At 37.4% G+C, this 26,981-nt stretch overlaps 1 protein-coding gene across 5 annotated transcripts in view; it reads left to right on the top strand.

Moving 5' to 3' along the window:
- XIRP2 (xin actin binding repeat containing 2) overlaps positions 1-26,981 on the top strand; it is a 99,624-nt gene that overhangs the window by 43,153 nt on the left and 29,490 nt on the right. For 4 of the 5 annotated variants that reach the window (XM_081142119.1, XM_081142118.1, XM_081142121.1 and 1 more), the window contains exons 2-3: positions 9,328-9,488; positions 14,650-14,823. In XM_081142119.1, coding sequence (XP_080998245.1) covers positions 9,432-9,488; positions 14,650-14,823 — 231 coding nt within the window. In that variant the 5' untranslated portion in view covers positions 9,328-9,431. Of the gene's footprint in view, positions 1-9,327; positions 9,489-14,649; positions 14,824-15,981; positions 16,087-26,981 lie in introns of all 5 variants that reach the window. The other variant, XM_081142117.1, reaches the window with a different exon arrangement.

Genomic DNA, 26,981 nt, shown 5'->3' with positions numbered 1-26,981 from the left:
ATGCTTGTGTTAATTTCCTATTGCTGCTGTAATAAATTACCACAATCCGTAGTAGCAACAGCAGCACAAATCTATTATATTATAGTTCTGGAGGCCCAAAGTCCAAAATTAGTTTCAATGTGCCAAAATCAAGGTGTTGGCTGGGCTAAGGTCCTTCCAGAAGTTTATCATTTTCAGCTTCTTGTCTTGTCATTTTCAGCTTCTAGAAGATGTCACATTCTTTGACTCATGGACCTTTCCTTGAAAGCCAGCAGTGTAGATCTACATCTCTCTGTCTCTCTCCCTCTGTCTCTCTCTTCACCCCCTCTTTCCCTCTCTCCCTCTCTCTCCTGCTTCTATCATAACTTCTCCTTTCTGCCTCTGACTCTCCTGCCTCTCTTGTTTACTTATGAGGGCCATTGGGTTACATTGAACCCACCTGGGTAATGCAAGACACTCTCCACATCTCAATATCCTTCACTTAATCATATCTGCAAAGTCCCATTTGCCATGTACACTGACATATTCACGGGATTCTGGGAATAAGAATGTGAACATCTTTGGACAACCACTGTTTTTCCCCCACACACTGAATCTTGTCTTCTTCCTCTTAAAGACGTCTGGGTGTGCAGGATCTCCTCCAGTATCCAGTTAACTGGGACAATGCTGGTTAGGGAAAGGTCACTAAGGAAGCAAGAACTAATCCTTTCTATTACCTTCAGAGATCTCTTTTAGTTAATGTATAAAGTATGGTGATCAGATGAACAGATGGATTTTGGGGAATGTGACAAGTGTATACTCAATAATGCAATGCATTTGGGGAGAATAGGACCATAGGGAGGTTAGTTTAAAAAGTGGGGTATGATTTGCTGTGTTCATATGCTGGACGGATGCCATAGTATAGTTTTTGTGCGGCATTTCTAATGTTTAAAAGGTGGGTTTTATTATTAGCTGAGGGATATGCAAATATTAAGAATTATAGAAGACTTATTCATGCTTGTGGCTCTGAGCCTAGGATATGTCCATTGGAATGATACCCTGTGCAGAAATCTGAGCTGGGTTATAGATCATAGATTTAGATTTGATAAAATTCAGTTCATCATTCTCTCAATTTAGTTCTAAATCAATTTTGTGAGCACAAAGCAGTTGACTTCTTTATAATGCATCCAGAGTATAACAGTGAGGCTATCGACGTGTCACTGGAAGCCTGCTTACTCTTGAAGCCAGTGTTTGTACTGATGTCAGCTTGGGCTTCCATTTGACGCGCCAGCTCACTCTGCCTTGCTCTTAGTTCCGATTAAACAAAGGCTTCTTGAATTAATTTTAGAAAATTCAAAGAAAAAAGTCATTAAATTTTGTTTTTCTGCTCAAGAGTTCACAGTACTATTAAACTTTAGACCTCTTGAGGCATAATTATATACTGTATTAGCTATCTGGGAGTATTTTATATTTTTTATTACATATGCAAATAAATCAGTTTATAACAGAAAAAGGTGTCCCTTTGTTGTTTGAATTTTCCTTCATCTGTTTACAGGGAAAGTGATTGTTTGGGGTTGTTAGGTTTTTGGACACTTGTAAAGTCACAGAACCTGAAGCCAGACAGCCTGGCTTCCCCATCCAGCTGTGAAGCTCACCAGCCACCTGGCCTTGAGCAAGTTTTATAACCTTTCTGTGTCTCTGTTTCCATATCTATAAAATGAAGGTAAAAAATTAAAATTGTCTCTATTTTATAGGGTGGTTGAGAGCATTAAATGGATAATGTATAACAAACAGAAAACACTTTATGCATATTTGCTGTTGTTTTTTTTACTGTGAATCATTCTTTTGAGTCATTTATCCATTTTCAATAATACTAGCAGTTTTTTCTGACTAGTTTTCAGTTCTTTACTGAAAACTAACACTTTAGCCTGTTTATCATAATTGACCTTCTTCAGTGTTCCTTCAGTTAAACAAAATTGTTTAAAAGATTTTTTACTTTAACTTTTTTATGTTTAGAAAATCCGACTGAAATTATTTTATAAATTACTTACATTTCTCTAAAGACATTTTATCATTTTAAAAAATACATTTAGGCCTTTAGCCCGGCTGGGCGTGGCTCAGCGGTTGAGCGTCAACCTAGGGTCCAGGCGATCAGGGTTCAATTCCCGGTCAGGGCACATGCCCGGGTTGTGGGCTCGATCAAAGACTTTCTCATCATTGATGTTTCTATCTCTCTCTCTCCCTCTCCTTTCCTCTCTCTGAAATCAATAAAGATATATTAAAAAAAAAATTTAAAGATAAAATAAAATAAATAAAATACATTTAGGTCTTTAGTTCATCTAATACTCCATTGTAACATGCAGTGTGATGGGAACTCTTCATGTTTTCCTCAAAAACATTACCCACCTTTCCCAACATGATTTGGTCGTAATGCTGCTGTTTCACTTCCTTTCTGCATCTTTCTCTCTTTCACATACTTGCACGTCCAGCTCCTTCATGTTGCAGTGCAGATGTTCCACTTCTCAGGGTGCCTTCCCCACCACCTGCTCACTGACACACCCCGTGGATAATGTCCTCTCTGTAGGCTCCCAGCTCGCCTGGTGTAATCCCATTAATTCTTGGGTTATTACTGCCTATCTCTCTTTCCAACTAGACTGAAAGCTCTAAAGCACAGGGGACATGTTTTAGGTTTATCATAGAGAATCGGTACTTATTTAATGACAAATAAATTAAACCTATTGATTACATAATTCAAGTCATTTACATTTGAAATTTTCTAGGACAGAGATGGGAGGAGATTGTTAATGACACCCACACCAGCTATATTCCTACAAAGTTCTCCTTTTTCTTGTTACGAATGGTCTTTTTGTGTTTCTGTACTGGGCTAGTGAGTGTGCAGAGGCCTATAAAGTTATAGCTTCATGGTGGGATGGTGTCTCTCCATAGAATAGCCCTCTTTGACTTTAATACTACTTTGCCTGAAAGGAATATAGTTATAATGACTTTTATTCCCTTATATTTGCCTGGTAATTTTTTGCCCAATATTTTCTCTTTAAATTATTTAGGCTTGTTTCTTGCAGGTGGCATATAGTTGGATTTATTTGTCTTTGTCTTTCAGTGTGAAGTTTGACCTGTGTTTATTTTCATGACTCTTACATTTTATTTTACTTCTACCTTCTTTTTTTAGGTATTTTATTTTGAGGCCCTTTGTTCTCTTTTTGGCTAAATTTTGCTCCATAGCCTATGTCTGACTTTTATTGCCTTCTCACATGAGTATCAACTGGGTTCATATAGACTCTAGTTTACAAAACTAAAATTTCAGTAACCAAAACCAATTTTCTACTTCCTGTAAGTTTTTAGTGTTATAAAGAAGATATATAGCCCTGGCTGGGTGGCCCATTGGTTGAGCACCATACTATGCACTGAAAGGTTGCCAGTTCGATTCCTAGTCAGGGCACAAACCAGGTTGTGGGTTTGATCCCCCATTGGGAGGCAACGGATCGATGTTTCTCCACCCTCCCTTCTTCTGTCTCTAAAAACTCAATAAAAACATATTTTAAAAAAGAAGATATATGGATGTCTGAATTTTTTTTTTTATTATTACAGAAGCTCTTCATGTGTCTGGATAATTTAGAGTTTTTCTTTTTCCCTTGAACATGAAATGGTTTACCAGGATTTGCTGATATATTGATGTTTAAAATTTTATTCCTGGATTATTGTAAATATTTTTAATCTATGCCCAAATTTTATTTTCAGCATTTTTTTCTCCTATTATATCTTATTTGTTCTGCCCACTCCCTACCCTCCCACTAAAATGATATTATCTTATAGTTTCAATTTTCCCTTTGTTCTTTCTCTCTGCCATCTTTTTCACATTATGGTTAATATGTTAGTGATTTTCTTTTCTGGAGCATATGTTACTCTATTTACTGCCTTCAATGTGTATTTTAATTCTTCTGAAAAACTTTAATAATCTTCCTTCTTTTCTAATCTGACAACTTTTTTTTTTTTTTAATATATCTTTATTGATTTCAGAGAGAGGAAAGGAGAGGGAGAGAGAGATAGGAACATCAATGATGAGAGAGTCATTGATCGAGCCCACAACCCGGGCATGTGCCCTGACTGGGAATCGAACCCCGATCGCCCGGATCCCAGGTCGATGCTCAACCGCTGAGCCACGCCCGGCCGGGCTGACAACTTTTTCTTCTTCTGATTTCACCTCAGCCAGATCTCTGCTTTAAATCAGACACAGCTAACATCTGCTTCATAACTCACTAGCAAGTGGTCTCTTTATGAAATAAAGAGATCATAATATTTTATACTTTATTCTATAAACTTTCACAATATCCATATTGGGTGAGCAAAAGGGAAAAGAAATAAGGTGATCCACAAAATCTTAAATAATTTGTGTAGGCCAGTTTTGAAGCACCTGGTGTTTAATATCTTTCATCTAATAACAACCAATGTATTGTCACACAGTCATTCTTTCCATAAAACTTTATCCACAACTACAGTGTAGTGCCTTCCATATTTTGAAAGTAAAAAGAAATATTTACATTTAGAAAATGTGCTGAGGTGGAATCTTGCTTTAGAAATAAGATCAAGACAAACCACTTGGCTTTGTGAACCTTGCCACATTAGACATCCTCTGAATAAACACTTTTCTGATTTTTTTAACATTAAATTTATTGGGGTGAAGATGGTCAATATGAACATATAGGTTTCAGATGTAGATTTCTATGTTACAAGATCTGTATACTGCTGTGTGCCCACCATCCAAAGTCTTATCATCTCTCATCACCATATATTATCTTGACAGCACATTTGAACAACACACTGATCCTAGCACTATGTATCAAGCCCTTGACCTTCATTTCCAAATTGTTACTCTGTAAAGATCTTAGGATATTTATAACTTGTTATTTCAGATTTTTTAGACAATTATTTGTTTAGTGGGAAATGAGGATAATTTGTCATTTCTTAATATGGTAAGAACATTTTTATAAACCACGGAATTCCATACTTGTAATTTCCTGAATAGCTAGTTAGAGGAAGGGTTCATAATAAATGTAGCATTAACTTTTTTGAAGTCTCTGCATATGTCTGAGAATTCTATCACTGATAATAGAAATTGTAAAATTAGGAGAAAATTCCAGAGTGTATTAATTACACTGACTATTTCTGGTTGTTTTCTATATCTGACTTCTTAAAGCTATTATTTTAATACCTCTAAGCATACATGGAAGAGTGACTATGCAATCCCTTCTGTGAGTGACAGTGGGCATGTGAATAATTGTTCAAGAAAAAAAGAGTATTCTGCCTTATATTGTATTATTTTGCTTATTAAAAACTGCTTGAGCCCTGCCCAATGGGGCTCAGTTGTTTGGAGCACTGAAAGGTCATGGGTTCAATTCCTGGTCAGGGCACATACCCAGGTTGTGGGTTTGATCCCCTGTAGGGCGCATACAGGAGGCAACCAATGAATGTTTCTCTCTCTGCCTCCCCCCCTCACCCTTCCTTTCTCTCTAAAATCAATGAAAAAACATCCTTGGGTGAGGATTTTTAAAAAATAATAATAATGCTTTAAACATGGACTCTACATAGAAAGTAAAATTCTAGAAGGCATAATGAATTTTTTAACCTGGGTAAATTTGATTGATTGATTGATTGATTGATTGATTGATTGATTGATTTAGTCAGCAGTTATATTGTTTTTTAAAACTGCGCAAGAAAAAGCACATGTATGGAGATGGAGAAAATAGATCTCTAGTTAAACAATCTCTCATGATTTAGAAAATACAAAGTGAACATAAGTTGAATTTATCTGTCATATATATGTTTTTATATTTCAAAAAATTGTAATATAAATCTTTTTCCAAAGAACTTCAGAATTCTCATAAAAGACATTCTTGACCTTGCTATCTAATAGTTTTCATAACAGTTTGACTTTTTAGTGTTTTATTATCTTTCAAAGCACTTCTCTACATGTTCTTTCTGCTTGATAGTGTCGACATAAGAAACATACAAACCTATAGAGAAGTTTTATTTGAGCCAAACTGACAACATATACCAAAAAGCAATACCTCAAATGTTCCAGAGATGAACAGTTTGACAGCTTCTTTTATGTACCTGAAATTAAGAGGGAATGTAAGGAAGATCACATGTAAGGAGGTCAGAGAAGCAAGGCAGGTATTGGATTATAGGATAGTAAACAAGATGATGCTCTTTCTTGAGGGTGGTTACAACTTATTTCAAAGATCTGTTAATTTAGCTGCACTGTAACAATAAACAAGTCTTGCTTAAGACGAAGATGAGCCTTTTACTAAAAAGGTATATGCCTGAGGCATGACTACCTACCATAACCTACCCAGTTAAGAGCTTATGATCGGATTACCCTGTGAGGTTACTTTCTATAGAATCCTCCCTTTTTTTTTTTTTGGTCCACAATAGGATTTATTCTATTATAAAAGAATTAATATTTTCTATGGGTTAGAAATTTTCTTATTGTCAAGTAAAAGGAAATTTTTACTATTTAGGCTGCAATGGACTCTAGGTACAGCTATGCCATTTAGCTGTGGAGACTTGAGAGTATTCATTGAACTTCCTTGGATTTTCATTTATTTATCTGCACAATAAATTACCTCTAAATTTTAGAGACAAAGGACTTCTAGTTCAGTCATTTTGTAATATTACTATTTATAATGCTTCCTAACAGAAATGGCCATCTGAAATTTTATTTTCCCTTCCTCTTTTTCACATTAGCCTTATAGCATGTTCCTCCACTATCTGATTTGCATACTAACAGGTCCTATCATTTCCTATTTTTCCAGGCGTTTTATCACAGTTGCATCCTTATTTGTTCTTCTGCAACTCTTTTCTCTTTGAAGATACCCTGAACCCATTTCACACTGTTCTCCAATCTCAGTTGCATTCAAGTCCTCTGAAATAATGCATTATGAGATCAGATGACAGTGTTCCTATCTCTCCCCTACACATCCCTCAGAATGGGGCTGTCTTAACAATCTTAAAATTACATCAGGTGTCATCAGCATCAGTGTAGGCGCAGGGAGATGCACTGCATCATAGTAGACTGGGCAGGAAGCATTTGGTTTCAGATGAAGAAATCTGAAGGAGGTCAGGAAACAATATGGACACAGCTTGTTGGCTCAAGAAAAGTTTTCTACTCCAAGTAGGCGCCTACCTGAGTAGGTGATGTTACTAATGGGAAAAAGAAAGAAAGGCAGAGATAGAAAAAGAGAGTGAGAGAGAGAGATGAAAATGTGGTGTCTTTACTTTGGTCAGAATAAAAGGCCACAAGGCAACGGAATCCAAATCTCCTAGTACTCAGGCAACTAAATTTCTAACCATTAATCTTAGACATTTCCCAGTAGGATAAAAAAAAGATAACAATTTAATATTTGAAAGTAAATACGATATGTAAATTTTATCAAATACAAACTTTTGACTTTCTGTTAAGATTAATAAAAGAATGACATGCTTTTATGAATAATATACAAAATAAAATTTATATTATAAGGTGGAAAAATCTTATGAAATGATGTTCAATAAATTCTACATAGAGATTACTCACAACAAAGTAAGAAGAGTACATTTGAGTCCAAACTAAACTCATCTGTGCAGATAGATAATATACAGGGGGAAGTGAAAATATATTTTCTTCAGCATGTTAAAAACTTTCAGTGGTTTGTGAGAGTCTCTTATATCAGAATCAACTGGAGAGTGTGCTTCTGAATGGAAATGAGGATTTGGATGCCAGATGAACTTCAAAATCACTGACAGTTGAGAACATATCAGTGTTGTACAATCACAGCGTCTATAAAATACAGCTCCTTCCTTTATATTTTGTACTTTTTTGAAAGTGTGTTCAAATATATTCACAATTTTAATTAAAATATATGAAAACATTTATTTGGATAAGAAGTCCCCATGAAAAAACAAATAAAGAGTCAAAACAGAAATGATTTTTAATTTTTTTTCTGGGTCACCGTTGTTATCAACTGCTGTTGTGCACATAAACCTTAAAGAAACTAATAGAAAAAGCAAACAATTAAATAAGATGGTTTAATGGGGCTGGAGGAGGAGGGAGAGGCATAAGGAAGGGAGAAAACAACATGGCTCTAACTGTTGTTACCTCGGGTTCTTTAATCACAGCGGTCGAAGCGGGGAAGTGCACGAGAGAGCTCCACTCTAGGAGCCCCAGAAAGGGCCAGGCCTAAGGTGGAAGCAGGCGGGCGGATGAGTGATGAATAGACATAAATATACACGCACCTTCCATGCACTGAGTGGCCCTGCACAGGTGTGATTGAAATGATTTGGGAATTACAGTATTCTTTAAGAGTAAATAGTAAACAAAGATCAAGCAGAGTGATACCAAAAAACACCAGATTAAATACAGAAAACAAGTTTTGAGACCAGCTCTGGCACACACAACGGAATAACCTTGGGGAATCACACGCAGGGTCTTTATGCTCCTTTTGGACCCTGAGACATAGTCCCTTACGCCTAGAAGGTGCTGGTCAGACTAAGGGAGACTATATGATCTCTAAGGCCTTTCTGTTTCCAATAACTGTGAGTTTGTGGTCATGCACTCCAGCCCTTTGCTCTCTTTCCAAGTATGTAATTTCCACTACCCTCTAGTTTGGCGGGCAGATAGCTTTACTGGGCAAATAGGCTATCTGAAATGGCGACTAACAAAGCTTTTTCCAACAATACTTTCATTTCTTTCTTATGTAATGTCTCTATGAATAAAAGAAAAAAATAGTCTATATTGCTCATAACATTAACACATTTTAGCTAGATCTATCTTCTTGACAGTTGAGGGGTGGGGAGAGAAGGAAAGAACAATTTTTAGACTTGCTAAAGATGAAGTTCAACCATCTAATCTGCCACTCGTTAATTGTGTGGTCACAGGAAAGTTTTTAAACTTTGACTCTGTTTCCTTATCTATGAATTTTAGAAAATAATAGCACCCACCTTATGAGGTTGTTAGAGAAGTAAATGACATAATGCTCTTAAAGCATTTAGTATAAATCCAACACATAGTGATTCAGGAATGTTTATAATTAACATTATGTATCTTTTAAAGAATAACTATTTCTCATCAGAATAACTGCAGGAATAGGAGTGGGGACATTTTCTCTTAATGTTTGCAAAAGCATATGCTCCTATATAGACATTTTGTAGCTTTTCTTGACACTTGAAGAAAACAGGGTGACAGTGAAACATCAAAAATATTGTGAATGTTGCAGTCAGCTTTATGACCAGTTATTTTAAATGCCTGTTCTCAAGGCGATGCTATTTTCTTTGCCAACCCTAACACATATCTGAACATGCTACATTTCTTTTCAGTGACTATTGGCCCTACTAGGCCTGCACCTGCATTTGCAGAAGACAGTGCTGCCCCGACTGAGGGTGTGTCAGACCTCCAGGAGGTGGTGTCTTTGAAGGAGCGGATGGCGAGGTACCAAGCAGCTGTTTCCAAGGGTGACCGCCACAGCTTCTCTGCCAGCGTAAGCTGCTCCTGCTGGTTTTGTGTTCGGCAATGTGCTTTTGTCGACTCTTCACATACCCTCCTTATGTTGCAATGCTCTTGGACAAGGGGATGAAGTAGAAAAAGCACAGAAATAGTGTGAATCAAATTCAGAGTATCTAAATTTAAGCGTCAGCTCTGCTACTTGTTAACTGTGTGAATGTGGGCTACTATCTTAACCCCTCTCAGAACTTCAGTTTCCTTGACAGAAAATGGGACTAACCATCTCCCACAGAGGGCCTTAGTGAGGAGTCAAAGAGATGATTTATGTGTAAGCCATAAGGCACTGTATAAATGTGTTATTATTGCCATCATTATCATTTAACCTATAGCTATTCTCCTCAGGAAGGTTGGGAATTAATTTCAAATTTTAATCATGTGGGCCTGCAAGCCTCCCTCCTTGGTCTCATGTATAGTTCATTTAAATTCACTGGCAGTATAATTTCTTTTGCTTTTCTCATTTCTCTGTATGCACAAAATCCATTAGGTGTAGGTTAATCAACATAGAAATGAGGGAGATTAGCAATGTAGGCACTCTGCTAAACCAATTATGATTATAGGAAACAGCAGGATTCAGTAAGACCACCAATTTTTAGAGGCAACGCATAATAAAGTCATATTCAAAAGAGTTTGTGTTCCATATTCTGTGGCCTTCAATCCACAGGATTTGATGAGTCATTTTATTAGTAGAAGCTTTACAGCTTAATGGAATATAAAAATATTATTTTATAATTATAATCACCAAATTAGCAAAATTGTTCATTTAACCACAAGAGAATGAGAAAGAATAGCCAAAAGGGTGGTATTCTAAAATAGCTACTCTTAACATTCATTTTTGCAAATTATTTAGAGACAAGGCTGACTGTGCCAAACTCATTAACAATGTTGCAATTCTAGATGACATTTAAGTTTTTACATAGTCGTTAAAATCCATTTTAGATGCAGAATAGATTTTGAATGAATGTAAAGAAATGACATAAGTCCCTAGATCACTTCCAAAACAAATAGTATCACTCTAGCACCTCCTGCCAGTCTTCTTAGATAGCACCCCCTGCTGGATCATTAAGGAACTTTACTACACTTTAGTGTGCTAAATTAGAGAAATGATTCTTGGGGAAACAAGCTGAGAGCAAAGACTGGTTATTTAGCAAAACATCTTTTATTTAGTAAGATGTTTATCTTTCCATGCACTAGGAGAATATACCATAAAACCATAAAAGTTGTATAGGGCATAATTTGTATTTATTATGTGCAAAAAGGGGAGTATTTAAATTGGGCACATAAGGAAACCAAATTATCACTATTTAATACAAATTTTTTTAATGTAATTCTATTCTGGAGATAGTTTACATATAAGAAATTTAATAATCCTTCTCTTTTCTGACAATTTATAAAAAGAAAAAAAACTGAAGGAAAATGATTTATGGAGATCATGTAATTTAATTTGTGACAAAGCCATGCTAAATTTCTAGTCTCCTAACTTCAGTACTCTGTTAACTATATTCAACTGCCTCCTTTTGTCCATGAAAGCATTTATGACCCAACAAATGCCTTATTATTTTATGTGGCCCTAAATAAATATTGTGAGAGAAAATAAACAACACATATTATCTCAGATAAGTCTTGGTAAACATCTAAAGAAAAGTTTAAAAAAACAAAAAACAACCTGCCTTATTTGGTCAGCTGCATCAAATGCTTGTTCAATTTTTTTTTTAAATCATGGAAACAGCTTGTGACTAAATTTCTGCCCACACAAATAAACCAAATATTTTATGTGAAAAATGTGGAAGTCACTGATTCAGCCCCAAACTGTATCCATTATATTTCAATCACATTGAGATAGCTGACAACGATCAGCTTCTCATTGTCCTAGACTCAGCCAGATGGCATTTGGTTGAACATAAATGAAAGTCATGCTCATGAAAAGGCAGCAGACTGCAGAAGCCTCTAGAAGAGGAAGGGGAAGTAACATTTGTCAAGAAACAAATTAAAATGCCGGATTCTGTGCTGCAAAATTTTATTTTCTTTATCTTTTTAACACTCACAAGAAATCTTTGAGAAATAGATTGTTGTTCCCAGTTTATGAGAAATAAAATTGAGGCTCAGGAACACTAGTCCAAGGTTTTAGTGTCAGAACTGGGATTAGAATCACTGTCTGTCCAACTGCCCAAATTACATTACAGTGGCCCCTCGGTTTTCTAATGTACTCCATTCCGGAAGACGGTTCGAGCTCTGAAACGTTCGGAAACCGAGGGATCCACAGCCGACAGCTGGGCCTCAGGATCTTGCCCTCTGCGGAAGCCGTGGGGCAGGTTCAACTTCCGAGGAGAGTTCGAAAACCGAAACATTTACTTCCAGGTTTACAGCATTCGTAAACCGAAATATTTGTCAACAGATATGTTCAAAAACCGAGGTACCACTGTACTTCTATTATGCCCTAGAACCCAAGGACAGTTCTTTGTAAAGAAAATTGGTGATTATATAAAATATTTACCTAGGTTTAAGTGTAGGGTATTTAAATTAACTTATTACTAAGCTAACTTACTATCAGGTAGGTTCTCTGTTAGGTACTTACATTAACTTAGTAACATTATTATTGGCATACGCATTAGATTCTACATCTTATTTCTGACTCCAAGAATAAGAAACCTGGAACAAGGGTCAACATGACAAGGTTCAAAACAAAGCGATCTAAGTTATGTGGTCATTTACAAGAACACGGCTTAGTTGGGATGTTTAGTACACGGTGCTAAACAAGACAAAATCATGGGGCATGATCTCCATCTGCGCCAGCTTATGGCTACAGACTGCTCCTTGAGTAAGTCCTGCAATATACATATGTAAACCTTTATTTACGGTCTGAGCTTAACAACAAAACCCTATCACCACCACTAAACTACAGCTTAAAGGACTTGCCTCACTTGGGTGGGTGAGCAGCAGCTATAGCGGGAAGGCAGTACTGGGGGTGTTAAGGGTAATGGGAGTCCTACTAGCAAAAATAGTCAACTGTATGCATTTCTGCATGTGTAATTTGCTCTGATTCCAAAGCACAATGCTAAAGGGAAGAAATAGGTATATCTGTTTTTTGGTAGATGAGAGGCAACCTGTTAAGTATAGGAACTGATATTTTTGAGAAAATGCACATATTAGGAAAGCATCCATTTATTAGCATAATTACTGGGGTTTACCAGATTAACTGGCACATGATTTGGACATTGTTTATACTTGTCAGCAGGGTTCTTCTTAACAATAATTACCTTAATTTCTATAATTTAATATTTCTATACAGGGCAGGGCAAAAGTAGGTTTACAGTTGTAATAAAAATAAATAATACAATAATTAATAAATAATAACACAAGAATAAACTGTGTTTCTGGATTCACAACTGCAAACCTACTTTTGCGCCACCCTGTATTTCCTATATATAATCAATTGAGAAAGGTCACTTATGTAAATTAAATGGTAGAGGGTAAAAAATGTAGCCTTAATTCACCCTTCTCCTTCTTTATCTCAAATTTCAAAGGGGATGTCATCCTTTCTCATGACTTTATCATGTGTCAGATGGCAGTAATTGACCAGGACTTATATTTGAAGTGTGCTGCAGGTTCTGATAGAATATATATCTAGTACATATAAGTGTACAATCCTATACTTTCTTTCCATAGAGCCATTGTGCATATTCTTAACTATTTAACAGTCCATGTAATTGGGGAAAGGTAATAAACTTAATAATGCAACCACTTGAGTATTTGCTAGAATTCTGATCATCTTGAGTATTAATTTAGTCTCCAATATTTTGGAACCCTCAGACAGTAGTTGTAGTTTTAGTATCTGTTTGAGAGAGAGAATACGTATTGGGGTAATAATCCTGGGTCCACAGGAGTCCACAGTCCATAGTGTGGAAACCTCAGCTCACTGGCATCCAGGGCATCCAGTTACTTCCACGTCTCAGGGCTTCCACAGTTATGTCAGGACTGGGCTAGACCTCAGGAGACCTGCTGTGGTTTGAAGTGCTGCTGAGTCTGCTCCCAGATTTAAGGAGACCTGGGGGGGGGGGGGGGGGGTGTTGGCATGAGGCCTGTTTGCTTGAGAGTTGTCTTTCCCATCTGGGCTTGAGTGCCTGCTGGCCTGGGGAGTGTGCTAAATTATCAAAAGCAAAGCCCTTGAGCTACAGAACTCCCCACTGGGGCATAAAATCTGACACGACTCATCAGTGTTTTTCAAGTCATTCCAAATATTGCCTATTGAAACAGCCTCTCATCTGTAAAATGCCAATGATAGACTGGAATCCTTATCATCTTAACCCCCAACCCACTGCCACCTATTCTCACACACCGATGAGAGGAGCTGAGTCCTGGAGTAGTATAGCTGCTGTTTTCCTGCCTGTCCTTCAGACTAATAATGATGAAGACAGACAGCTGTGATTTAGACAGACTGATACGAGTTCAAATTCCAGCTTCAAAACTCACATCTGGCCTGTGAGCACTTACCATCTGCCTTACTTTTCCAAATCTCAATTTCCTCATTTAAAACTCAAGATAATAAGTGTCCATATCTCACAGAAAATGGAGACGCTTCAAATGACAAAACATACATAAGTACATAGCAACTCACTGTGTACTATGTATTAAGTAGTTGTTATTATTGCTGACATTAATATTTTTGCCTAAGAGATTCTCCGAGGCTATTTTGTTTATCCTTGATGATTTAAATGAATTTTGGAATGAATCGAATGTTTTAATATTCTTAATGTGTTGCCTATAACATTTTGGATTTTAATGATAATCTTATTGGGTTAAAATTGAATCCATTATTTTAATTTCTACCAGTCTGTGTATTATTAGAGAAATACATTCTGATAGTTCTAATCTCCAGACAATGAAATCCGAAAGGAGAATTAACTCAATATTTTGTATATTCTTCTAAGTTATATCAAAAGGCAGATAAATGAGAAAATAACATGGGGAGATTATTTTCTATTAAGGGATTCTATAAGGTCTCCTGAAATAATTGTGTATATTCATATCTTTTTTTAATATATCACCCATCAATAATTGTTAACTTTAAAAAACAAAAAGCTTGAGAATCCTATCTGGAGAAAATGTAAAGCTGATTTTTTCTTTTTCTTAAATTGTTCTAGATGATGGAGGAATCAGACATGTGCACAGTGCCTGGTGGTTTGGCCAGAGTGAAGAAACAATTTGGAAAGGACAAAATTGCTGCTTCCTATAACACCCTTTCTCAGCACCAGCACCAGCACCAGCACCAGCACCAGCACCAGCACCAGCACCAGCGCCGGCACAGAGCCGAGCAGGTAATTCTCCTATAATAACTGGTAAATCCAGGAAGCTCGAAATGCCCTCATCCAGTGCCAGTGGAGGACCTGCCCCTCCGCCGCCCACCTCTTTAGTGGCACATTGACTTTCATTCTCATTACCAAACATGGTAAATTTTAAATGTTTTAGAAAACCGTTTTTAAAGGATATCAGTGTATCGATTTACTTACTTGGAGAATTTTGCCACATTTCTTGGAAACCACACTGGAATATTCTTCCTCTCAGCGCCTAATGTTTCAAACATAAATGAAAATTAAATAGCTAGATTAGTCAACAGGTAAATAGAAATGTTGAGTACAGTGTTTATATTGAGCCTCTGCTTCTAGGTTATAATTCCTGCAAAACTATCTGCTGTTATTGGCACAGATTAAATCTGAAGCAGTATTCAGCTGTTTATTGCGGTGGGTTTTCTGTTGTTTTTTTTAAATCATCAAAAATTGACTAGTGGAACCCAGATGTTATATAAAGCTGGATAATGTTACCTTATATAAAATATTTTTTTCCATGTTATTCTTCCATTATCATATATCAACAAATATTATCATGAGATGTAATGATTTTTGAATGTGAGAATCTAAGTAATAAAACTCTTTAGACTGAGCTTGGCACTTAGAAAAAAAGTAATTGCATCATAAACAGCTGCACTTAGGCCCATGTTTTCCATGAGGAAGAAAGTAACCAGAGTATTTCTGAAATGTAGTGGGAGATAAAAGTGGGTATTTTTTTAATACCTAGGATATTTAGAGTAGCCTAAGTTTTTAAAAAATAAGGCATTTGGGTGTGTTTGGTGCGTGGAGTATATCAGATAGAATGATTAAAAATCTGATACTTGAGAGATTTTTTTTTTCTTTATCTGGCTTTGTCTGAAAACTAATAAGTGTGCAACACAGGTAGCTTAATACATTTATGTAAGATTTATTTTAATTTTACCTAAAGGAAACATAATGTAAGTAAGAAATTAAGATTGAATATACTTGTGATCTAGTTAATATATAGCAGTTGCAACATATAAGTGAGTCAATTGTGCATGTTTACTTAAAATTGGTCAATAAGAAATACAGTTATCACTAATAATTTAAATAACAAATTCTACATAGAAATGTAGGTAATGTATTTACAGAGCCTCTATTTTGCAGAGAAGCACTAAAACAGAGTGTAAGAGCTATGGGACCTATGGATCCGAGTTCACAGGCCACCTCCTTCAGCAGCTGAGTGACAGAGACACAGGGCCACCTTCACAGGTGTGTGGCTGGGCCTTTGCACAAGGCCCCTTTCTTAGAAGGGGCCTGCATTTAGCTTAATGCCCCACTGTCATCATCTTGAAATTCTTAATAATTTCTTAACAAGGGGCCACACATTTTCATTTTGCACTGGGTCTGATAATTGTGTGGCCAGTACTACATAAACCAACTTTATAATCCACTCAAGCCTCAGTTTCTGATGAGTGAGATGAGAAACATGCTGAGCGACTTGTCTGTCTCATGAGCTTGTTATAGAGGTCTAATAGAATAACAAAGGTCTAGTTCTGTGAAAGTATTTCATTATCCATGAAACTTGGAATCAGTTAAGACTCTTTAATATTACAAAGGAGAGAAAACCCAACCCAGAGTGGCTGAAACCAAAAGCAACGTTACAGATTCACCAAAAGGCAGTCTCATGGGAGGGAGGTTCAATGTGAGCTCTGTTGGTATACCAGAGCAGCTGCTTTATACCAATGCTTCGATGATTGAATTTTTAGGAATTTTGTTAACCAGATGATGTCATGTTGATAGCTGGAATTAGCCATAGTGAGAATATTTATATCAGGGAAATTGGCAAATGCAACAAATCCTCCCTTCCTTCCTTCCTTCCTTCCTTCCTTCCTTCCTTCCTTCCTTCCTTCCTTCCTTCCTTCCTTCCTTTTTCTTTTTAGAACCCATTTTTAAGTAGGTATTACCTTCATTAATGTAAAGGCTCAAAGTGCGCTCCTAGCATAGTGGCTAAGCACAGAAACTGAAGTCAGATCACTTGGACCCAAATTCCTGCTCCATCATTTATTGGCTGTGTGACATTAGGCAAGTCCCTTAATTTCTCTGTGCCTCAGTTTCCTCAATTATAAAGTCACCCCCTTAATAAGTTTGTTAAGAAGATGATTAGTTATATTTTTAAAAAACTGTGCCTGGCCCATTGTAAGCACTACACAAGTGTGTGTTAAAAAAAATTAAGTATCCCCTTGATTGTATTTCTTCTTTTTTGCCTCTCAGCCTTGCTTCCTCTGAACAGCCCCCATTCTCACCCAGGTTGTCCCCAGATAGTTGTAAAAAAATTGCAGAGAAAGCAAGAATCCTTTTTCTAGAAGTTCCAGGAAAAGACCGTACCACATCTAATTGTCCCTAAGTGGGACACACACGCCTCGCTAGCACTGCTATAGCCAGAGGATGCTGGTTGGCTGAGGCCTCTGTACCTGTTCAGCTAAATTTTTAACATATATGGTTATCAACAAGGAATAAATGAATACTAGGTAAAAACAAAGGCAACTGCACACACTATATGTATTCAAGATAAGCTCCTTGCAAGTGTAGTTTATTATTATAAGATGTAGTTGCTGTTCTATGAATATGAAATACTTATGTGTGTAGGAGTAGCAAAAAAACTAACCATGCACAGAAGTCAAATCAGCATGACTCTAGGCCTGTCGTGACCTCTCAGTTTCATTATGTACATTTAGACATGCTAATAATACCCAATAATTCCACGAGGAATGACTAAACCTAACTCATAATGCAAAGCAATATAAATAAAACTTAAAGGAAACATATATAAGAACAAACTAACCAAGACCATTTCTTGAACAGTACGCTGAAATCTGTGGGAAAAGAAAGAAAAAAGTTACCTGCACATTAGAAAATTAATAACTTTAATTTATAACGCTTATTGGAAATTTGAAATACATATCCAATTTGGTAATAGAGTAGAAAATGTAGAAAAATCATGTCTTAGGTATTAACTTAAACTTTTAAAGCTCTCAAATACATTCTAAATATCACTTCTCTTATCAGCAGAGATTGAGGGCAAGATGTTTACTGGGCAAGACAGACAGTTAATTCTGTCTACCCTAAACTGTTGTTGGTTCTAAGAGTATTTTCAGTCTTTTTGCTTGTTAAAAGTACTTGAGTTATATCCCTCAGCTAAGTCCGCCCTTGTCCAAAAATGTGTATATTTTTTATTTTGTTAATATAAAGTTAATATTAATTTGGAAATCAACTTTAATTAGAATTAAAAGAGAGAAGATTTCTTTTGGATTTCTGACAATATTTAATGTCACCATTAGTAATAATTTCAAAAGGTTTAATAACTAATTCAAATCTGCTGTTTTTCTTCCTAATGTATTGAAGTCAGATGGTTCAGGATAATTAGCTGGCAGTTTGGGAGATCAGCAATGGGGCTAAACAAGTTTTGAAAATTAAACTCTCAAGGTTAAAGATCCCTTCTGTTTGCTAATTAATCAGACTGTTTTATACCTATTGAAAAAAGGGGGTTCTGGAGTAGAAAACATGTGGCACAAGGTATAGAAACATTCATTTATGCCAGACATTTAAAACTTGGGAAAATATCTTATTTATATATTCTAGACATGTCAGGCTTCATGGCTCTGCCTGTGTCACATTTAGCAATGTCACTGCTCACCTGGGCAGCATCTTTACTTAAATTAGAAAAAGGAACCACTTTGGACAATCTCGACCCCTCCTTCTGGGAGGTGCAGGGAGAGGGGTCAGCTTCTTAAAACAACATGTTGGAGAAACTTTATTTGGTCAATCTGGTAGTTAGTACTATTTTTAATATCACCCATTTAGATTCTGCTTTTCAAAATAATCATTATGATTCCAATATCTATGAATGAAACTCAACCCTCCAAAGGGATTTTAAGCCATTCAGTTTGTCTGCTGTTGGTATTTAGGTTAGATATATCACATCAGCATTGTTTCTGGCTTTGCTTTAGGATTTAGTTCTTAGCGCTCCACACAAGTGAAAATATTTGTTATCCTTAATGCTAGAATGGAAAGGACAACTTAAGAGGGATGTTTTTAATCCACTCGTCACCACAGGCTCCATTTGGGAAGAGCATTCTGAATATTCCATCCCTCTGCCTTAAAAGGGTGTCTTAAAATATGCTGGAGCCAATTAGAATAAATATGTTATGGGCATAAAATGCCACTGTCTTTTCTCTGAGATCATTTTCACTTGCCCATTCTATGGTTTCTTTTTTTTCTTTAAAGACATTCTTCCTCTTTTTTTTTTTTTTAAATATATCTTTATTGATTTCAGAGAGAGGAAAGGAGAGGGAGAGAGAGAGATAGAAACATCAATGATGAGAGAGTCATTGATCGAGCCTGCAACCCGGGCATGTGCCCTGACCGGGAATCAAACCACGATCTCCTGGATCCTACGTCAATGCCCAACCTCTGAGCCATGCCCTGCCGGGCCTCTTTTTCTTTTTTTAAACAGCTTTATTGAGATATGATTCACATACCATAAAATTCACCCTACAATGAAATGACTAGAATATTTACAAAGTTGTGCAGTGTCGCCACAACCTAATACTTGAACGCTCCCATTTCCCCCAGAATAAATCATGGACCCATGAGCAGTCTGAGATGTTCGTTTTTTGTGCCAGTCTCACACCTAGCCTTTGATTTTTCATCTCCTGTGAGTTTCTTCCTTGTGTCCTTTCCCACATATGTATGCAGTACTGAGTAGCTCTTTGCTTATTAATTGTGAAGTCCTGGAAGCCTCTTCTTTTTTGGAATTGCTTTTTTATTATTTTTAAGTGGCTTAAGTAGAGAAGGACAGATGGAGTCCCCAAGTTTTTGGAGGTAATTACTGCAATACAGAGCTTAGGTAATTGCTTTCATGTAAAAATGGTTGCACTGAATCCATGTCAAGAGCCTGAAGTATTCCTGACCTTCACTCCCTGCTGCCAAATCTGATGTGGACCAGGAGGGAGCTGCAAGACAGAGTGTCTCTTTCCACATACATCTGCTGCTGCAAAAATCCTAATGTCAACATTAGCACTCTGTAAGATTTTTTGGATTTGGAACAATCCCTGGATGATTTTAGGTTGATAGAAATCATTCTTGACAGCTTGTGACAGATATAATCTGACATCTGTGTGTTTTAGACTCTTTAAAGGTGACCCATGATTATTTTCTAGCAAACTAAACATATTTTTATCAGCTAAATGTCCACATTGCAAATCATTTCTCATAAAAGTGCTTTAAACCTACCTTTGACTTTCTCCCAAAGGCATAATTTTTCAAGGTCATAGATTGCTATTCACAGCCCCAACCTAACCTAGATCTCTATCAACATGTAAGGTTGTGACCAAAAGTATGTCTTGTGTTGTCTTTTAATTGTGTGCGCCGATTTTAAGTAACTATTACAATTTAAAGTAGTCTCATTCAAAACGAGGCAGTTTAGAACAATGGGTAGGCCTGCTGGCTCCAGAGTCAGACATCTCGAGTTAAATTATCCCTGAGTTAGCTACTTAATCTCTTCTGTAAAATGAGTATGCAGTAACAGGCAGGTTTTAAGAATAAAACAAAATGGTCACTGTAAAACTCCTACTGTAACACCTGGCATATATGAATTGTTCAATAAACACCATCTATGTTTATCAGTACTATTACCACGGTGGCCAAGAGAGCAGAATCACGTGGTACCTATTCCCAAAGTAGAACATGATTCATGAACATTTTATGTGTATGTAAAAAGACAAAGAAGGGTGACATCATTCTGTGCCTCACACCTTAGCTTTCTTTTCAGTTCTTTGGCCCTGGGGACCAATCATTTCCCAGGAGCTCATTAAGTACTTAAAGATTAGTTGAAAATTAACATGCTTGCGCATGCTTTGGGCATATGTTACTCTGGAGTAATAAGTAACTTGAGTGCATGTTTTGAAAGTTGTGATAGCAGGTCTTCTTTTGAGGAAAAAAATGCTTAACCTTGACTCTAGGAAATGACCAGAGGGAGACCTCTCGGAAGGCGGAAGAGAGGAATGGCCATAAAACGTGCTCAGGTTCGCCGCAGCCTTGGGATGCCATTATGAGTCCAAGCTTGTTTCTTAAGCAGGAACAAATGAATAACACAGCATTTGCTTGAAGACTGCTTTATTCACAGTCTTGCGACAAGATGCACCTAGAGGAAAATAATATAATTAATATATGGATTGAGTCAGGCAGGAGAGAAAAGGCCACTACACTGCTTGAATAAATGAGGAATAGAGGAAGAGTTGAGGGAGTATTGATTCTTTTCAGTTTCTATGAGTGTTGTGGTTTCTCAGCATGTTTTAGCTGATGAATGGAAGGGAGAGAAAAGTATTTGTGAGGGATAAAAACTACCTTGTGACATTTTCTGGTTTGTGCAGTTGAAACAATGAAGATAAGTGTATTCCTACAATTGTCTTAATAAAATATAGCAAGTGTTTTTCAACATACAATGCTAATCTGTACAAATACTAAGAAATAAGGACCCCTGTTTGCTAGAGCACTGTTCTTTTCCTTTGACACAGGCCAGGGAGTCATCCTGACCTTTCTCCAGATAGGCTGCTGGACACATGAGCCTTACGCAGGCTGAGTGATCACAGCAGGGTTCCCGTGCATGCAGGGTGTAAGCTTGGTCTCAGGGAAACACAGACCAGAAAGGACACAAGTTTTGTCCTCAAGAGGCTCAAAGTAAGGTTAATAGTAGATTAGACTTAACAGTTTTACTCTGTTAAAAATTAAAACTATAACAACAAATCTTTCACCTTTTTTCCCTTCCAAATCCAGAGCCTTTAAGCTGTTTATCTTCTGTAACTCTTTCTCAGTGCCTGTTTCTGAGTGGGCTTTGGTGATGAAAAGAACATAAAATTAATTTTTGAATGCTGGCTCAGAATCAGAAGACCAACTCTTTTCTAAATAAGTCAAACAATAAAACAATGGCCTCAAACAATTAAGGTCTATAATCCACTTGAGACCAGAGCTGCACAGCTGGTTTATGCAGAATTAAGCTGATTGGTAATATCTATTAGTCAAAACATCCCAGTTCCTCACTGTGCCATACAGCAGACCGGCTACTCTCTATACTAGCAATTCAGTTTTTCTTTCAATTCAGCAAGAATTGGAAATGCTAACTCTAATCTAGCTGTGGGTTTCTACATGCATATTTAATGAATAGACTTTTTTTTTTTTGCCTCTGTTCTTGCCTTCAAACCTATCTTTGTCATGCTCGCGATTGTCCCTTTCATTGCCGCTTTCCACACCTGTGTCCTGGCTGCTGCCGCCTTGCCACTTTGCAGCTGGTGACCTCTGACTACTCTGTCTCTGTCTGTGTCTCCTCTCTTCCTACCCATGTCTACCTTCCTGAAGTTCTGTAGGTAGGTTAGTGTGGAATCCTGTACTTTTTTGTACAGAAATTGAATAGTAAAAAATTATATTTGAGTAACAATTCCTTGCTCAAGTTGTCAAATAAATTCGCTGCATGTAGTACTGCTTGCACCAATATGAGGAAAACAAAGGCAAAGCCCAAACTAAACTTCATGACAACTTGTATTTCTCAGGAAGAAAGGAAGAGAGATTTCTCTACAAGCCCCAACAAACCACTAATTGTTTCCCTGTTTCCATTAAGGTTTGCATGAGTCTGATCTGTCTAGAAATGTGCCCATAGTCCTTACAAAGACCCCACTATGTGCCCCAACCCAGGCTTCCCTGGGTTGGGGCACAAGAATGTAATGGTAGTGGGTTTCAATGAAGCCTCGGTCTGCTGATTTCCATGTCACCCTGGACGTGGACCAGGACACCTTTCAGAGTCCCTGACATCACCTCCAACCCTTTCCCTGACTGGATACGGAATCAAAACCAAATCGCTCTCCCTGTTGGGCTGGGCACGGAGTCTCAGTTGGAGCTCTGGCCGCCTAAGTCATCTAAGCCCTCAGTGAGGTGGTCCTCGGCTCTGGTGCTTCACAGAAACTCCCAAGAGCCCAGGGATTCTGATTCAGTTGTCCTGGCACACGGTCACAGATCAAGGGAGTTTATAGCTCTCCGGGTCATTCTAATGTGCAGCAGTGGACAGGACTGACTGGTTATCCCAGAGATGACCTCTCCCCACCTAGTTTCTTCCCTGAGGCTTGTCATCTGCCCACTTCATTTCTTCACTCTGAAAGCAGGGGCCTTCTGTTTCCATTGACATTTCTCTTGAGATGCCTATTGCAGTCAAATAATAGAACAGAGGACTGTGCTGAATAGAGAAAGCTGGAGTGTAAACAAATCATGGTGAATATAACCAATGTCAAACAGCCAAACAGCTAATTTACTACTATCCCAGACTAGTTAACTCCCTTGTTAATGGCAGAAAGTATTAAAACAGTATATTTGCATATATACAGATATATATCTGAATGTTAAAAATAAACTAAATAATAAAATGATATAAATGAACTAAAGAAAAATATCAAAACATTAAAAATGAGCCAGTTAGAATAAAATTAATTTAAAAATAATGAAATTATTACCTTAGGCCATACTGATATACCAATGATTAATTAAAACAGATTTAACTTCTTATGGGTTACTGTAATCATTCCTTAAAAAACCTTTAATTGCATGGGATTAGACAATCTAAGTTTGTACCTTTGATATTTCTATACAAATAATATTATTTTCTGAAAGACACAGGAGTTACTTATAAGGTAACAAACCTTATTAAATAGTGTAAACATGCTCATAGTCATTTGGCTCTGTAAGCAACTAAACCAATGTGTGTGGTCTTCCCCCAGGGTTACAAGGTGTGTCCATAAAGTTAAATAAGACTGTTTTCTGTGATCTACTGACATCAATTACATTACTTTAGAGCCACACACTGTCATTCTCAACCTTTGCTGTCCCCGAATGAAGCTGATAGTAATTGCTAACTATCTGCTGAGGTGTGACCATAAAGTCTCAGTCATGGTCCCTTTGCAAGTTCTAATCTCAGCTTCTCTGTGCAGACTCTGTTGGTGTATGAGCTTCCTGCCAATGCAGAGAGGGACTCGCTCTCACCTCCCTGCGGCAACACTGCAGGCCATCCCAGTGCATCGTTATAGAGGGAAACTCATTCCAACCCCACACTGGGAAGACAGCCACAAAAAGTGTGCGAGGGTCTTTTGTGAAAACTCTGTCTTCTTGGTGAAATAGTACAGTCTGTCCAGTGTATGCATTCAGTCCGCATTCCTTTTCTGTGCCCTTAATAACTAAACAAACTAATCTGCCTGGTAACTGGGGCTGGTTTAGAGACATTACCATATGGAGAGTGCTCTGGCACTGTCTCTCAGGCAGTCAGAGCCTCAGTGAGTAGTACAAATACTCATATGTAAGACTGAGATGCAAGTACAGCTTCAAGGGCTTTCAACAAATCCTGAGTTGGCGCCTTTTCTTCCTTCCTTTCTTTTTTGTTTGTTAATCTTCACTTGAGGATATTTTTTCCATTGATTTTTAGAGAGAGTGGAAGGGAGGGGTGGGGGGCAGTGAGAGAGAGACATTGATGTGAGAGAGTGATATCGATTAATTGCCTCCCACACATGTCCCGACGGGGGCTAGTGATTGAACTTGCAACCCAGGTACATACCCTTGACTAAAAATGGAACCTGAGACTCTGGCCGGCTCTCTGATTGTTGAGCCACACTGGCCAGAACAGTTGCTCTTCTTTCTGTGATACATCTAACTCACTTGCAGAAATAGGACTTGTAGGAGCAGTGTTTACCCCAGTTATGGGAGTACCACGCGCACAGCTTCTCTTCTTCTCGATGGCATTGTGGGTTTCCTGTTTCTGTAAACCCATTTGTTCTTATGGGGCCTGTTTTTAATATCATTGAGGAAGACAAGCGTGCTTACAGGTACCTTTTATGCCTTTAAAGTAAAATGAATTGGGATTGCTTTAGGAACAATGAAGGGGTTTTGTGCTTATCTCAAGGCCCAGAATCGTTGAGGGCACGTCACCTGGCCCTTTTTCCCATCAACACATAATCACAGCACAGAATTTCTTGTCTCAGTGTTGGAACAGATGATCCCCGAAAGTATTCAATGTTGATAAAGATGCAAAACACACATGTTTTGCTATAATGGGATTTTGTGGTTTTTTGTGGGTTTTTTAATGGGAGGGAATGAACATTGAGGGAAAGTTGAAATAGAAGGAATACATTTGTATAGTGCCTTCTTCAATAGGAAGTCTCATACAAGCTTAAAAATATACATGTGCTCTTTGTATAATTACACTTAAAAGAATTCTCAAGTATATAGACAATATGTTATAATAAATTTATTTTTAAATTGTTAAAAAGAATGGCAAGCTACAGAATTTTAAGCTCTTAGATTTTGCTAGTTTTTGAGGACCCAGGACAATTATGATGAAAGAGATCTTTAACATCACAGAATCGTTATATTTGTAGAACATAGTAAAATCTGCAAAATGTTTTTCCACATAGTTACCTTTATGAAAATGGGTGTTTTCTGTAAGCACTTGACATAGAAGATGTTATTAGCTCTTTCTTCTTTTGGGTCTGGTATTTTTCAAAATAAACTGATCCTCATGGTCTTTGAAAATGATGAGATTGAGTCAAGCTTGTCTATTCTTTGGGTTGATCACTTATTTATTAATTACAAATGCATTATCATGCTAAAAAAACAAAACAAAAAAACCCACCACACACACACACACATAGGAAAAACACGACCCGAGCAAAAGAAAGACAGTAAGAGATTCCGTCTTCAGTGTTAGGCCATTGCACAGATACTTTTGGGAAATCCTTCGTTGTTTCCTGCACATGTCAGCATCACAGCACGTGGAGTGAGGGTGCTTCTTCCACAGGCTTTTCCTGTGCTCGCTCCGTGTCCCTCGCCCTCCCGAGCAACCCATGTGGGTGGGGAAGGAGCGAGTCACTGTCCATCTCTTCAGGAATCGTGGAGGCTGCTTCATTTCCAGCCCCTTCGGCCGGACAGGGCACGTTGTTCATCTGCCACTAGATTGTTACCAGCAGGGAGAAGCAGGCACGGAATCGACTTTCCTTATCTTTGGGTAAATACCAGAGCCTTCTGGAGACATCATCCCACTGTGGTGTCTGAAAGCCATTTCTTTTCTTCAGAGGACAAATGATAGCAATCGAATATTATAATTCCCCATGCTGCACAGGGTTCAGGAACATTTGGGGGAGATTTTGGAGACTTCGCTGAAGTCCACTGCAGTCTGGGTTCGGTTTGTGAGCCTAACGTAAACGTTTGTACCACTATTCCAAAGTATCCGCAAAGTCTCCCCAAATCATACTTTCTTTTGTTGTTGCTTTTTTCTTTTGGAGAATCAAAAAGGTTTTCCTTTTGTCTCTCAACTCCCTTTCTTTCCTTCTTTTTTTTTCTAGGCCTAATGCCTTATGAATTATCATTATCATAATACGTAAGGCGTTACGATAGTGAGAAAGTATACCATCAAGTCTGGGTGCAGAAAATAGAGAAAGAAAAACAACTTGTGGGAAGTAGGGAGTGTGAAAATGTATAGATGAGAGAATTATAGACACGTATAAAACTAATTTTCTATATCAGAATCAAATACAAATATATTGATTTCTTCCTATAAAAAGAGTGGTGAGACAGACAATATCATTTTGCACGAAATGCAGGTTAAATTACTTAAATAAAATGATCATGGGCTCTGTGTTTGGCACCTATGCTCATTGTAATATCTATTTTTATAATTTTGAGATATGTGATCAAACTTATCTTTTAGTGTTTCACAGACCACAATACTTGAAATAAGTGTTAAAGACCTATTATTCCTTCTTATTAAAGCCTTTTGGAATCTCATCTGCTCTGACCCATCCTTATAGAACAACCTTGGGCTTCAGTCATGGGTTTCTGGCAAGTGCGTGAGTGTCCTGTCCTTTACCATGCGCTGGCATTGGTAACCTTAACTGGGACAAAATCCAGTATAGCTCAATGGATATGACTTTAAATTTCATTTCATCTGATTTATTTCTATAAATCTATAGGAGTTAAACGGCTCAATTTTATTACTTGCTGATGTATATTTTTGTGTAAAATGAAACTATTTAAGCAGCTACTTAAAGCAAATAATTGTTTGTCCTTTTTGTAAGAAC

The sequence above is a fragment of the Miniopterus schreibersii genome (assembly GCF_964146895.1).
Source record: "Miniopterus schreibersii genome assembly, chromosome: 7".
In the NCBI taxonomy this organism is placed as follows: domain Eukaryota; kingdom Metazoa; phylum Chordata; class Mammalia; order Chiroptera; family Miniopteridae; genus Miniopterus; species Miniopterus schreibersii.
Note: the sequence above shows the minus strand (reverse complement) of the source record. Positions and strands in the feature narration are given on the sequence as shown.